Source organism: Enhydra lutris, unplaced genomic scaffold (assembly GCF_002288905.1).
Source record: "Enhydra lutris kenyoni isolate GAN:26980312 unplaced genomic scaffold, ASM228890v2 scaffoldscaffold79, whole genome shotgun sequence".
NCBI lineage: Eukaryota > Metazoa > Chordata > Mammalia > Carnivora > Mustelidae > Enhydra > Enhydra lutris.
Window position 1 is genome coordinate 3,820,897 of NW_019154163.1, and position 13,759 is coordinate 3,834,655.

The 13,759-nt window shown below is 36.9% G+C and overlaps 1 protein-coding gene across 2 annotated transcripts; it reads left to right on the plus strand.

Annotated features, from left to right (window-relative positions):
- The first annotated feature begins 6,200 nt into the window (after positions 1–6,200).
- Positions 6,201–11,978, plus strand: LOC111160933 (integral membrane protein 2A). Of its 2 annotated transcripts, XM_022524332.1 has the most exons (6): positions 6,201–6,444; positions 10,060–10,191; positions 10,464–10,661; positions 10,890–11,000; positions 11,245–11,395; positions 11,547–11,978. In XM_022524332.1, the coding sequence occupies exons 1-6, from the start codon at positions 6,334–6,336 to the stop codon at positions 11,633–11,635; spliced, it is 792 nt and encodes a 263-aa protein (XP_022380040.1). In that variant the 5' UTR covers positions 6,201–6,333; the 3' UTR covers positions 11,636–11,978. The 2 variants fall into 2 exon arrangements, with proteins under 2 accessions (XP_022380040.1, XP_022380041.1); XM_022524333.1 differs by lacking the exon at positions 10,060–10,191 and having other exon boundaries at positions 6,334–6,444.
- Positions 11,979–13,759: the final 1,781 nt, after the last annotated feature.

Sequence of the window (13,759 nt, forward strand, 5' to 3'; positions counted from 1 at the left end):
AATCATATTCTTCCCACAGTCTTAGCACATTCATCACAGTATTAGTTGGATATTCTTGTTAATCAGTCATCACTTCCTCTTCCTAGCTTCATCTAGTTCATAATTCCATAGAGTATATTTTCCTCCTGAGGCACCTGGATGGCTCAATTGGTTAACCCTCCAAATCTCAATTTTGGCTCAGGTCAGGATCTCAAGGTTGTGAGGTAAGTCTCCCAACTGAGCATGGAGCCTGCTTAAGATTGTCTCTTTCCCTCTCCCTTTACCCCCCACCCTGCATTCTCTTAAAAAAAAAAGATATATTTGCCTCCTGAGTAAATTGATTTTTGTTTTTGGTTACTTCTAAATGTATGTGCATATTTCTTTTCTGTAAGTATTTCATTGGTCCATAGAAATTCTTGGTATCTAATGAGAATTTATTTTTCTCAAGCTATTCAAAATAAACCACCAAATAAGTTACCAATGCCACTCATCTAAAAGTTTCAGCCCAAAAAGGGGGCAGAAAGGAAGATTAAGCAGGAGTACACCAGTATGGGATTTTCTTTAGTTGCCTTGCAAAGTTTACACAAGTGGAGTATCAAGTATTTCAGTCCAAATAAATAGAAGGTCTTAAAGCTTAAATGTCAAAGGATAACATTACAGTGAGTGAAGGAAAAGAGTCTCCTTCTTTATAATGAATGTTGGCATTTGTGTGATTAGCTATTTCTACTTATAAATGTAATTATTATAATCTGTCCCACTTAATAGAATCTTTTAAATTATACATCCCTATGCCAAATATGAAGAAGCCACTTGTTCTGTGTTAACCAAAACATATGCAGAACATAGGAGAAGATACCCCATCTTCAGGTTGTGTGGACAATATTTTTGTGTGGGTGTCTTCTCATTGTGGTAGAAGCAATTAAAATTTTCAGTTGCTGAGACAAAATTTAAAAAAGTAAAATTCTGGGGCACCTGGGTGGCTCAGGGGGTTGAGCCTCTGCCTTTGGCTCAGGTTGTGATCCCAGGGTCCTGGGATCGAGTCCCACATTGGGCTCGGGCTCTCTGCTTGGCGGGGAGCCTGCTTCCTCCTCTCTCTCTGTCTGCCTCTCTGCCTACTTGTGATTTCTGTCTGTCAAATAAATAAATAATCTTTAAAAAAAAAGTGAACAAACTTAAAAAAAAAAGTAAAATTCTAAAAAGATAATTCCCTTAACCTGAAATTCAGGAAGTATAATTGATGTCTTGATGAAAAACAGTACAGAAGCTGTCACACACTATAGTGTTCCTTTATGGAAGACTTCCTTTTTGCGCTAGCACTGAAACATGGTAACCACACCAAAGTATAAGTAGCGTTTTCTGTGGACTTTGAATTTGAGTTTGGAGATTATCAGCCAGGATTTTCCGAACATGATCTGACTTAATTTGTTAGGGCTAACTGTGACATTGACCTGATGACAATCTAATTTAAAACATTCCTTAGTTGGCCTCAATAGGAAAAATATGTCATGATGATTTGGAGTAATTGAAGGTTTTGTAATATCAATACATTGAAGTTAATCTAAAAATGTCTATGCTGCCTCGAGCAATCTATACATTCAATGCAATCCCTATCAAACTATCATCAACATTTTTCACAGAGTTGGAACAAACAATTTAAAAATTTGTATGGAACCAGAAAAGACTTCAATTTGCCAAAGGAATTTTGAAAAAGAAAACCAAAGCTGCAGGCAGGCACCAGAATGCCTGACTTCAAGCTATATTACAAACATTGATAATCAAGACAGCATGGTACTGTCACAAAAACAGACACATAGGTCAATGGAACAGATTAGAGACCCAAGAAATGGACACTCAACTCTATGACCAACTAATCTTTGACAAAGCAGGAAAGAATATCCAATGAAAAAAAGGCAATCTCGTCAATAAATGGTGCTGGGAAAATTGGACAGCTATCTGCAGAAGAAACTGGACCATTCTTTTACACCATACACAAAGATAAACTCCAAATGGATGGAAGACCTCAATGTGAGATGGGAATCCAAGACAAGAAACAAGTGTTGGTGAGGTTGTAGAGAAAGGAGAATCCTCCTGTGCTGTTGGTGGGAATGCATGCTTGTACAGCCACTCTGGAAAACAGTATTGAGGTTCCTTAGGATGTTTAAAACAGAGCTACCCTACAACCCAGCAATTGCACTACTGGGTATTTACCCCAAAGATACAGGTGTATTGAAAAGAAGGGACATATACACCCCAGTGTTCATAGTAGGAATGTCCACAATAGCCAAACTGTGGATGGAGCTGAGATGCCCTTCAACAGATGAATGGATGAAAAAGATGTGGTTCGTGTATACAATGGAATATTACTCAGCCATCAGAAAAGATGAATACCTACCATTTCCATTGACCTGGATGGAACTGGAGGGTATTATGCTAAGTGAAATAAGTCAAGCATAGAAAGACATTTATCATATGGTTTCACTCATATGTGGAATATAAGGAATAGTGTAGAGGGCAATAGAGGTGGGGGGAAAACTGAATGGGAAGAAATCAGATAGGGTGACAAACCATTAAAGACTCTTAACTATAGGAAACAAACTGAAGGTTGTGGAAATGGAAGGTTGGGGGAATGAGGTAACTGGGTGATAGGCATTAAGGAGGGCATGTGATGTGATGAGCAGTAAGTGTTATACTGAACTGATGAATCATTGAACATTACATCAAAAAACAATGATGTACTATACTTTAGCTAATTGAATTTAAATAAATAAATAATAAAATTTTTAAAAAAGCATTTCAGAAACAACCAAAGTGAGTCATGTGTGGTAAAACAACTTGGGATTTTGTGTTCTTTAAGATCAAACTAGGAACAGAATATGTTGACACATCAACAAAATAAACATGGTGGGTAAAAAGAATATTTGGTCAGCACCCATTAATGAGAATACAAATGCTTATGATTTCATTGAATAGGAACACAACTTTAAAGTCACAAAGACATCTTAGTATAACTCATTAATATATTAAAAAGCAATTGAACCAATTAGATGTTCTCAAAAGTATTCCTAGAGCGAGATTTATGAGTTTCTCCCTTGTATTACTCAAAATGGAAACTTCCAGCAAAGCTTGATCAGATAAGAGAATATGATCAGATGTTGATTCATGACTCTATTTTTAAAATTGTCCAAATAGTCTGCAACAAGGTAAGGATTTTTACACAATTTAGAGAAGATGCATTAAAAGTACAAATATTTTCAGATTTTCCAGTTGTGCTAAAAGACAAAAAAAAGAAAAAATGATTTTTTATAAATTAGAGTGAGGCACAACTTTCTCTTAAACTTGAAGATATGATCACATTGTTATGAAGAGAGGATGAAAACTACCCTTATATTTAAGAAAATCTTGCATCCTCCTATTGTCATAGCTCACTAGCCTACAAAGAAAACTTTAGAGTTGAGAAATAAGAATCTATCACTTTTGAGAATTAGAAAGCGAGTATTTTCTATTACTTTGTGGAAGAAGCCCTAGCTATGCTCCCAGGACTGAGCCAATATGTAGAGAAGTCATGGACATATAACATGGCTTGGCTCTTTAAGGAATTAAGCCAAATTCCTAGAATTATATCCCAAAACAGATGGCTGGCCAGTTCTCCCAGTAGCCTCTTCTCTGCAGAAAAAAAACAACTGTGAAACTCAGGAGAAATATGTTTTAGGATGAGGAGCCTGTAGCCATGTATCCACATACGACCAGCAAAATTTTAAAAGGATTTCAAGTGCTTTTAGTCCTGAGCAAAATCCTAGGCAGAAATCTCTGTGTGCAATATGGGCAGGGGAGTCATTCTTCATTTCCCTAAAGAATATGCTCTTTTTTTTCCCCCTGATTTCAAGCCAGCTCCCTTTTTGATTTTCTGATTTTTTTTTTTTTTTTTTAGTAGCAGTGAGACACCATAGTGATTAAGAATATAAACACGGGAAGCACACCACCTAAGTTAGCATTTGACCTTGGGCAAGTCACTTGACCTCTTGGAAATTCGGTTTCTTCATCAATAAAATGAGGAATAGAATAATACTTCACAGGTTGTGGTAAAGATTAAATGAGAATGAATTTAATGGGCTTAGCATAAAAATCTAGTTTTTGATGTGTTCAACAAATGTTAGTATTGCTATCAAGGGTGCCACCATCTTCCCAATCCTGGATTCCCAATCATTTAAAACAGAATTAGTTTTTCTAATTTATCTCTTATTATTTGATGCTGCACCGGACCTTGTAAAGTATGGTTCCTAAACATCTTTGGAAATTATCCTTTTATTTTTGATGTTGCAATCATAATGTATTCCACCACCTCTCACCTGGAATATAGAAGTGCTTCCCAACTGGTTTCCCAATATATCTTGCTGTCAGATTAATCTTCTTAAATAGAATGCTGGGTGTGAAGCCACTGCAGGTGAGATAGGAATTTAAACATTCCTAGTAGCACTGGCTGTGGGTTGAACTACTCTGCTAGTTTGTAGAATTGCTATATTTCACACCACAGTACAGGACCAGTGTCCCCACTATAAAAACTATAAAACTTAAGACAAATATGTAATTGCTGTGGTTTCAGTTAAATGTTAAATGTTAAATGTTAAATTATAATGGCCAGACCTGAAGAAAGAATTAAACAACAACAAAACAAAAACAAAAACAAAAAATACACAAGGTACCATTATTTCTTTTTTTATTATTATTATGTTCAGTTAGCCACTGTATAGTACATAATTAGTTTTTGGTGTAGTGTTCATTGATTCATTAGTTAAGTATAACACCTAGTGCTCATCACAGCATGTGCCCTCCTCAATACCCACATTTCTAAGTAATCGTGAACATCTGGCCCTGTGTAAGGCAAGGATCCCCACTATTCTCCTCCATCTACCTTCTCATCTGCGGCCTATCAGAGAAAATTAAGGGTGTCATCACAAAGCTCCGATAATAGAGACAAGCAACAGGCTTCAGAGTCAAGGAAACCTCCGTCAGGAAAACTCCAACCTGAAATTTCTTAGACAGAGGGATGATAACATATTCAAGTCTCTTTAATAAGTATGAGTAAATGGGGGATTCTTTTGTTTGTTTTGTGCTTTTTTTTTTTTTTGGTGTTATGTCCTTTACACAAGAGACCCCTTCACTGTCTTCAGCAGCAGGACTAATTATAAACTCTTTACCACTCCACCTGTATTTACCAACCTCCACAGCATGAATTTCACATAGTGAAATGTCTATCAGTGTCAGGCAGAACTGATGATGAAGGAATAACATGATTACACTAGGAGCACATGTAAATATTCCAGGTATGATTTCTAACTCAGCCCTCTTGGGGATTATTTTATTTTCCCCCACTAGAGTTGGGTTAGTATATGGCTAAACTTCATGCTCTTCACTCACACTTTCAGCCCCCTAAATGCATAGGTATACACTCCCTTGTTTTTCTCCCTGCAGATTTCACAATTGGTGGCGGAAGAGAAACAAGGTCTGGACTGAGAACTTACTCTGGTTTCCCTGACCCGAGAGAGTGAAAGGATCTGGATTATTTCAGAGATTCACTATGAGCTTTCCACCTTTCTCTGTGACTCATCCTGTCCTACCTGCAAAGTGGGGAGTTGAAGAGGCAAGAGTGATATATTTCTGATTTAGTGTTGCTCTAGGTTGGGAAATTAAAATTACAAAACAACCGCCAAGAAAGAAAACAAGATGTTGAGAGAATGAACCAAGTAACTATAAACAAAGTTCTGAGTGTTCTTTAAAGGGAAGGTATTATTATAAATGTACAGAACAGTCATGGACTGTGCTTTTGGGACCTGGGTGAGTGCAGAGCTGAGGAAGCTTGACTTGGTGCCAAGTTACAGTTCCTGGCCCCTTGGGGGGCCAGGCGCAGGTTTGGGAAAACAGAATCAGGGCAGGGGCTATTGTGGCCTGGACAGAGCCAGAAAGACCTAATACAGCAGGTTTCCTTCCTGTCCTGTTCTTATCTGACTGTGCAGAGGGTGGGTGGGAGCACGCCTGGAGTGCAGGTGAGGCATTTCAAGCCCCAGCAGCCCCAGGGCTCCACCTCCCCTTCTCTTTCTTCACAGACAACCCCCACCCCATCCAAGCATTTGAACCCCCTCCCGCTCCTCCCACGGCTCCTCCCTGGGCCCTCCCACGGTCTTTCCCCCCCACCCCCAGCTTGGGACTGCGTCATAAGTATCCCCAGACCTGGGCTTGCAGCTGCCTGACAGGCGAGGGAGAAAATAGGTCCTGCTAGGACTAGCGCGATCTCTCTACAACCTGCAACCCGGGACGCTCATTTGAGCCACGCCTTACCAGGAAGCCCAAAGATTCACAATGGTGAAAATCGCCTTCAATACACCCACGGCGGTGCAAAAAGAGGAGGCGCGGCAAGACGTGGAGGCCCTTGTAAACCGCACGGTCCGAGCTCAAATCTTGACCGGCAAGGTAGCAGTACTCATTTCACCCCAGACTGCCTGCTAGGGTCCATAAGGTGGGGAGGGGTGGTTTGCGGGGAGGAAGTGGCAAGTGGCAGAGGACAAAATGAAAGCTGCCCCTCTTCTGTTAAACTGGTTTACCGGTTGCCCCAGTTGCATTTAGTCGCGCCACCTTCCGCTTGCAGTGCCTCACACCCTTTAACATCCCAGTGTCTTGCACTACTTTCTGTCCTTTCCAGCTCTTGTGGTACATTTCCAAGCGATGTTACAGGGAGTTTGAGGAGAACCCCTGTGACCTGATGTCACCCTCTCCTGGGGAACATGTGAGGGGCTGGGATCAATGAGGCACGTTGTTCAGTCTCCAGCTTGAGGAGTGCACACAGCCTCTACAGGGATGGAGCAGACACTCAGGGAGAACAAGGGCAAGAGATTTAACTCTTCTTTCTTTCCTTTTGGTGGGGATAAAGTTCTATGAATCTAACTCTTTCTAGGATCTCGGAATGTTTGTGGGGGTGGGGTATGGGACCAAAGACAGCTTTGACTCAGAACGGTATGGGTTGGGGTCAGTATGTGTCTGTGTTCGCCCGTGTGTATATTTTCAATTTCTCCCTGATGATAGGCGGTTTTAAGAATTCAGTAAAGAAGCTGTGAAAATTGAAGTTGCTCTTTTTTTTAAGATTTTATTTATTTATTTGACACAGAGAGAGAGAGATCACAAGTAGGCAGAGAGGCAGGCAGAGAGAGGAGGAAGCAGGCTCACTGCTGAGCAGAGAGCCTGATGTGGGGCTGGATCCCAGGACCCCGAGATCATGACCTGAGCCTAAGGCAGAGGCTTAACCCACTGAGCCACCCAGGCGCCCCTGAAGTTGCTCTTAATTAGAGTTTGGGACGTTCACAGTGCCCTCTTACTGAAAGATCCTTGTTATGTTTTCACAGTGGCATTTCCTAAAGACAACACTCTTCATCCCTAAAAAGAAATGTTGAGGTTTATTTTCTTCTTCTTTTATTGCTTCCTTTTTGTGATACCCCCTCCCACACACACACATGCCTCCCCCATGGAGAGATCTGAAGGGGGTCTGACCTTGAATTTAAACCTATAGCATTGCCAGAAACTGAGGTAGTTTCCCCCCAAAATATTAGCCACTGTTTATTTAGTCCAATTTCTTTTTCTTTTAAACATCTAACATGTTTTCAGAGTTTGTAAACTACTCATTTTCCTCAGTAAAATGTCAATGTTGAAAGGGACATTTGTATTTTCTTCTTCTACCAAATTTTCTTCTTCTACCACACAGTGTCAGAGTTTCCAAATCTATCTTGATTTGTCTTGTTCTCTCTTTAAAGTTTTAACTTTTGTGTTCAGACTGGAGATTTGAAAAGTTAACTTTTAGTGAAATGAGAATCCATGTAGTAAAACATTATGCACCAATTTGAAATGTTTGTATGCTTATACAGAGTTTTTGTCACAGAATTTTAAAATATTTAACCCAGCAAAAAAAAACTTGCTTTTGGGTATTATACATTTGAGAAGTCAAAAGTAACACCCCTTTGCATTGTTGAGGTTTTGAATAAATGACAGATCAAATATATAACTGTCCTATTCACTTTGTAAGTGAAACATGGCTTGATTTTTTGCGAGGTCTAATTAGATGCCAGTAGTTAAATATAGCCACACAGTAATCCCTTTATTTTTCTCTCACCACCAAAAACTTCATGACTTGTAGTTGGACACAGTTAATATGTAAGCAGTATTCCTGCCAGGCCTGTGGTGTGATGAGGAATAAATAAAAATGAGCATTTGCACCATGATTATATTTCTTTGTTAGGTGCTGAGAAGCTTCCACAGGATCTTGACCTTGTCACTACAGGACATTGATTTAATAATACTTGACACATTATATTGTGATGTATTAATCTGCTCATCAGAAACCTAGCACAACAGAATAGTATATCAGAAGTTGTGTACAATAACTTTAAAATAGAGTTTAGAGGGAAATTAGCTATGGTAAGTGAGAGTCCATACCACTCTGAATTCTAGCAAATGCAAATGAAAAAAAAAATCTTTATTCCTAGTATGGTGAGGAATTTTATTATATTGAAACTCTAATACTTAGACTTTGCTTAATAATAAATGAAACTCAGTGTAAATAGCTCTTCTTATATCGCAACAAGAAAAAATAAATTAATTGTTTTGAATATTTAAAATTAAGTCATTTTGTGACTTACAGGCAAGTAACATCATCTGTCTGGACCTCAATTTAATCATCTACAATATAATTTCAAAGCATCTAGCTCTAGATTACAGTTACTTAAAGTCATAATTTATAGTTCTGTCTTTGTAATGTTAATCTTTTGTTAGTTTTTTAATAAAAATAATTTATAATTTCTGAAAGCTATTGGGACAAGGAAAAGCCTTCAAGGTTTATAGAGTATTAATGGAGGGTTTGAAATTAAATACATTTAGCTAAGAAAATGTGCATACCAAATTTCTTTGAATTTTAATTGAGATAATTTTTCAAAAAACAATTTATCAAAGAATTGTCTCTCTTTAGAATACAGGCACTTGTTTTCACCAAATTAATTGAAACTTAACTAGGTGCCACAAGCATTACAGTAGCTGTCCTGGAAAAGAGCTAATGGCCTGAAATAATAAAACAGCTTTATTTTCACACTATTCTGAATGATTTACTCATTGATTACAAGAAACTACACTTGATGACTTTGTTTATTCCACCCTTCAGTAATAATACTGCTTAAAACATCGTGAAATACAAGAATGGGATTGGAGTGTCCCTTGGACCATTGCCTTGGGAAGAATACAGAGTTACTTGTTTGCTTTGGATCTTTCTTGTTCCAATTCCTGAACCAATTATGGATTTAATGGAATTTTTGCAGTAACTGTTACACACACACACATTTTGTGCCCAGTTATCACAAATGCTATACTGTAAGGTCTAGTGTTTTACCCGGAACTTAGAAAACATTATTTCATTCATGCAGTAGACAACTAAAGAACAGTGGGTGATATTAGAAAGGTTAAATTCTCATTAAAATTAAGAACATTATGAAATATATCACACCTCCAATATTTTAATTTCTGAAATAAGGGGAAATGACATATACCTGCCTTACAGAACTTAGTTCTAAGATAAAACAATAAAAACCAACTTTTTGAAAATCATTTAATAAATCAAAGGACACTAATCACCTTTAAGTTGGCAAAATTTGATTTACAAAAAATAGTAAAGCAACATAATTATAGTCCAGAAAGTTAGTGATTATATCACTGTAAAAGTCTCCAAATCAACAAAGAATAAAGAATATAATTTATTCCATAAATGATTGGTGATATTCTTTGTCTTTCTAAAAGTGGGTATTTTGTAAAAAAAAAAAAAAAAAAACCTCATGTCTGCAGTTGGGTTTGTAAATGCCAGAAGGAAAGTAAATACAATTGGCAATGTTTCACATCTATTAAATATCAGAAATTATCTTGAAATATTTTAACCTAGGATGATTTAACATCTTTTAAGAATGTCTTGTGTTTCAAGAAAGTAAATTGTACACAAAGCAACTATGTGTCTAAAAGTGCAATCTGGTTTTTGTCTTTGGTTTGCTTTTTAATAAACAGGAGCTCCAAGTTGCCACCCAGGAAAAAGAGGGCTCCTCTGGGAGATGCATGCTTACTCTCTTAGGCCTTTCATTCATCTTGGCAGGACTTATTGTTGGTGGGGCCTGCATTTACAAATACTTCATGCCCAAGGTAATAATAATTACAATTCTTATAATTTGGTTTACTAATTGCTATATATTTAGTAGCAACTTAAGGAAATCGGTGTCACCACAGAAATAAAGATTTAGGACAAGTTTTCAAATTTCCATTCAATTTATAAAACTTCCCTTCATGGTGATAATTGTTATCAGAAATTCTAAGCTTGACAAACAGTACAACGAATTGATGTGAGTGTGAGAAATGATTCAAATGTCACCGTAGTAAGTATTAAAAGGTTTTAATTCTCCCTTTTTATCTTTTAGAGTACCATCTACCATGGAGAGATGTGCTTCTTTGATTCTGAGGACCCTGCAAATTCCCTTCGAGAAGAAGAGCCCTACTTTTTGCCTGTGACTGAGGAGGCTGACATTCGAGAGGATGACAACGTTGCAATCATTGATGTGCCTGTCCCCAGTTTCTCTGACAGTGATCCTGCAGCAGTTATTCATGACTTTGAAAAAGTGAGTTTCTCATTTTTAAAGGTTTTCTTGATTTTTTTCTTAGTTCATTAGCGAGCATTAAATCTGTTCATAAATGTTCATCTTTTTGCAGGAGCGCCTTTTTCACTTTTGCTATTGAAAATACCTTAGCAGGCATTAAAAGGATATAGCTGCTTGTTTTAATGGTAGTTAGAATCGGCAGAGTTGATATTCTTTACACCTTAGTTAACTTTCCCCCCTTCCCAACAGGGCATGACTGCTTACTTGGACTTGCTGCTGGGGAACTGCTATCTGATGCCCCTCAATACCTCTATCGTTCTGCCTCCAAAGAATCTGATGGAGTTCTTCGGCAAACTGGCAGTATGTATTTTGGATGTCAAATTTTTACTTAAGCATTTGGTTCCTCATTTAAAAACAATAATTATTTGAGCCAAAACATTCCATTTTATTGAAATAATTTTAAAATAAAAAGTATGCTGTAACCTAAAACTGCTCTAAAAAATAAAGTCTATTTAAAAAAAAACACAACTATAACTGCTATAGGTAAGGATTTAAATGGTGTTTTTAAGAAGTTTTTATTTTAATCTTTTTAAACAAATTTTAGAGTGGCAAATACTTGCCTCACACTTATGTTGTTCATGAAGACCTGGTTGCTGTGGAGGAGATTCGAGATGTTAGTAACCTTGGCATCTTTATTTACCAACTTTGCAACAATCGCAAGTCCTTCCGCCTTCGTAGAAGAGACCTCTTACTGGGTAGGCAATATAGCCTTTCCTTCAACCTGTGTTATTGGGAAAGTGAAGGAGAGTATAGGTGGAGCATAGGGGGAAAGTAGAGAACAAATCTAGGTACGTTTTCATTTAAATAAAAAGTTAAAAAGTCAATTCTTTGTGCATTTTCTCACAGGTTTCAATAAACGTGCCATTGATAAGTGTTGGAAGATTAGACACTTCCCCAATGAATTTATCGTTGAGACCAAGATCTGTCAAGAGTGAAAGGCAACAGAAAAAGAGTATCCTTAGTAATAAGAAGTCAGAGATTTGCAATAAGACTTCAACATTAAAGTGTGTAGGATACTCATATTTACTCATGCATATACTCTACTGCTTATACCAAAAAAAGAAGGAAATAAAAACTACTAACCACTGCAAGTTCTTGTCAATATTTAGTTTAATTGACACTGATTGTTGTTTGAAATTGAAATTAAATGATTCTATGTTTTTCTTTTTAATTTATAGGGTTTAGGCTTCTGAAAGTAGCATGAATAGGCCAGCTTATATCCTGACAATAAATTCCATCCTTTGCATGTGTTTTTAAGTAAGCTCTTCACTCAATCATATGGTAAAACATGTTTTAAGTTTAAAATATTTAAAATTGGGGCGCCTGGGTGTCTCAGTGGGTTAAAGCCTCTGCCTTCGGCTCAGGTCATGATCCCAGTGTCCTGGTGTCGAGCCCCGCATCGGACTCTCCGCTCTGCGGAGAGCCTGCTTCCTCCTCTCTCTGCCTGCCTCACTGCCTGCTTGTGATCTCTCTTTCTGTCAAATAAATAAATAAAATCTTTAAAAATAAATAAATAAATAAATATAAAATATTTAAAATTATTTCTGAATGATTTGTGCAAAACATATCAGATTTCTTAACATTGCTAATTTTGTTTTATTTTTCATTTTATACAACTTTCCTGAATTTAGAAATTATCTTTGCATTTCTGTTAGGTGCTCTATAATAGATTTGATTTACATGTAAAAAAATTTCATAAAGTAGTCATTTTAAAAAATGCAGTGATTCTGTCTCACTAATATCCATATTGTGGAATCCATAAAGCTGTGTAAGTGTTGAGGAATTTAGGTTGTATGAATTCTACAACCCTATAATAAATTTTATCATATTCAACCATTGTTTCTCACTTAATGCAAACAATTAACTACTTATTTAGCTTTGGTGTACCTGAAATAGATCAAAATTATGAACTTAGCTCTGCACTTTCTCCTACTTCCACACATTTCTATTTTGTAATCTCATATTTTATTCCTCTTTTGATATTATATCTATTTCTTATAAATTCCTCATAATTGGTATACAGGTAAATTAAACTATTTCTTAAAAGCTGTCAGGCTCATAGCAATTTCAAACATTTTAATGTGTTTTTTTTTTTCATAAAAATATGCAACCATATATACAATTATAAAAGGTCACTAAGAACTAACCTTGGATAAAATGTTGATGACTTCTGCCTGGGTGGCTCAGTGGATTAAGCCTCTGCCTTTGGCTCAGGTCATGGTCTCAGGGTCCTAGGATTGAGCCCCACATCAGGCCTTCTGCTCAGCAGGGAGCCTACTTCCCCCTCTCTCTCTGCCTGCCTCTCTGCCTACTTGTGATTTCTCCCTCTGTCAAATAAATAAATCTTAAAAAAAATGTTGATGACTTCTAATAACATCATGTGCTATGATTTGTACTCACTTGTTTAAGAGTATAAACTCCACACAAAGGGGGGCAACATTTTACACTCTTTCTCTTGTATTAGGTTAAAATTTGTTTTTGATATTATTGATCACCTGCTGGTAGTGATAATTCATTTTACTAGCTAAAACTCTACCCAGTCCAATCTATTACCATAAATACTCTTTTTTTAGAGAGGGAGAGAACACAAAGGGAGAGGGGAAAGGGAGAGAGAGCTGGGCATGGAGCCTGACACAGGCCTCAATCTCACAAACCTGAGATCACAACCTGAGCTGTAATCAAGAGTTGGACATTTAGCCAACTAAGCCATGAAGCTACCACCCTAAATACTCTTAAAACAAATTCATTAAATACTTAACTTCAAGAATTTAGAATAAAATAACAGAAACCTTTAAAAATGGAAAAAAGATGAACATTTAGAAAATAAAAACAGTAGCAGAAAAATTTAAGAACTGGTGCTTTATAAAGGTTGAAAATATTTAGAAGGAAATTGATAAAATTAGACACCCATTTCCTGTTTTGCAAATAAGTAAGAATTGGGAAAAAAGAGATACATTTTTATTTATTTATTTATTTATTTATTTATTTATTTATTTTAATAAACATATAATGTATTTTTATCCCCAGGGGTACAGGTCTGTGAATCGCCAGGTCTACAC

Excerpts from the sequence above, each read along its gene's own strand:
- LOC111160933 (XM_022524332.1), top strand. The coding sequence starts at position 6,334 with ATGGTGAAAATCGCCTTCAATACACCCACGGCGGTGCAAAAAGAGGAG. Across the intron at positions 10,192-10,463 it reads ACAAATACTTCATGCCCAAG|AGTACCATCTACCATGGAGA; the intron begins GTAATAATAATT and ends TTTATCTTTTAG. Across the intron at positions 10,662-10,889 it reads TTATTCATGACTTTGAAAAA|GGCATGACTGCTTACTTGGA; the intron begins GTGAGTTTCTCA and ends CCTTCCCAACAG.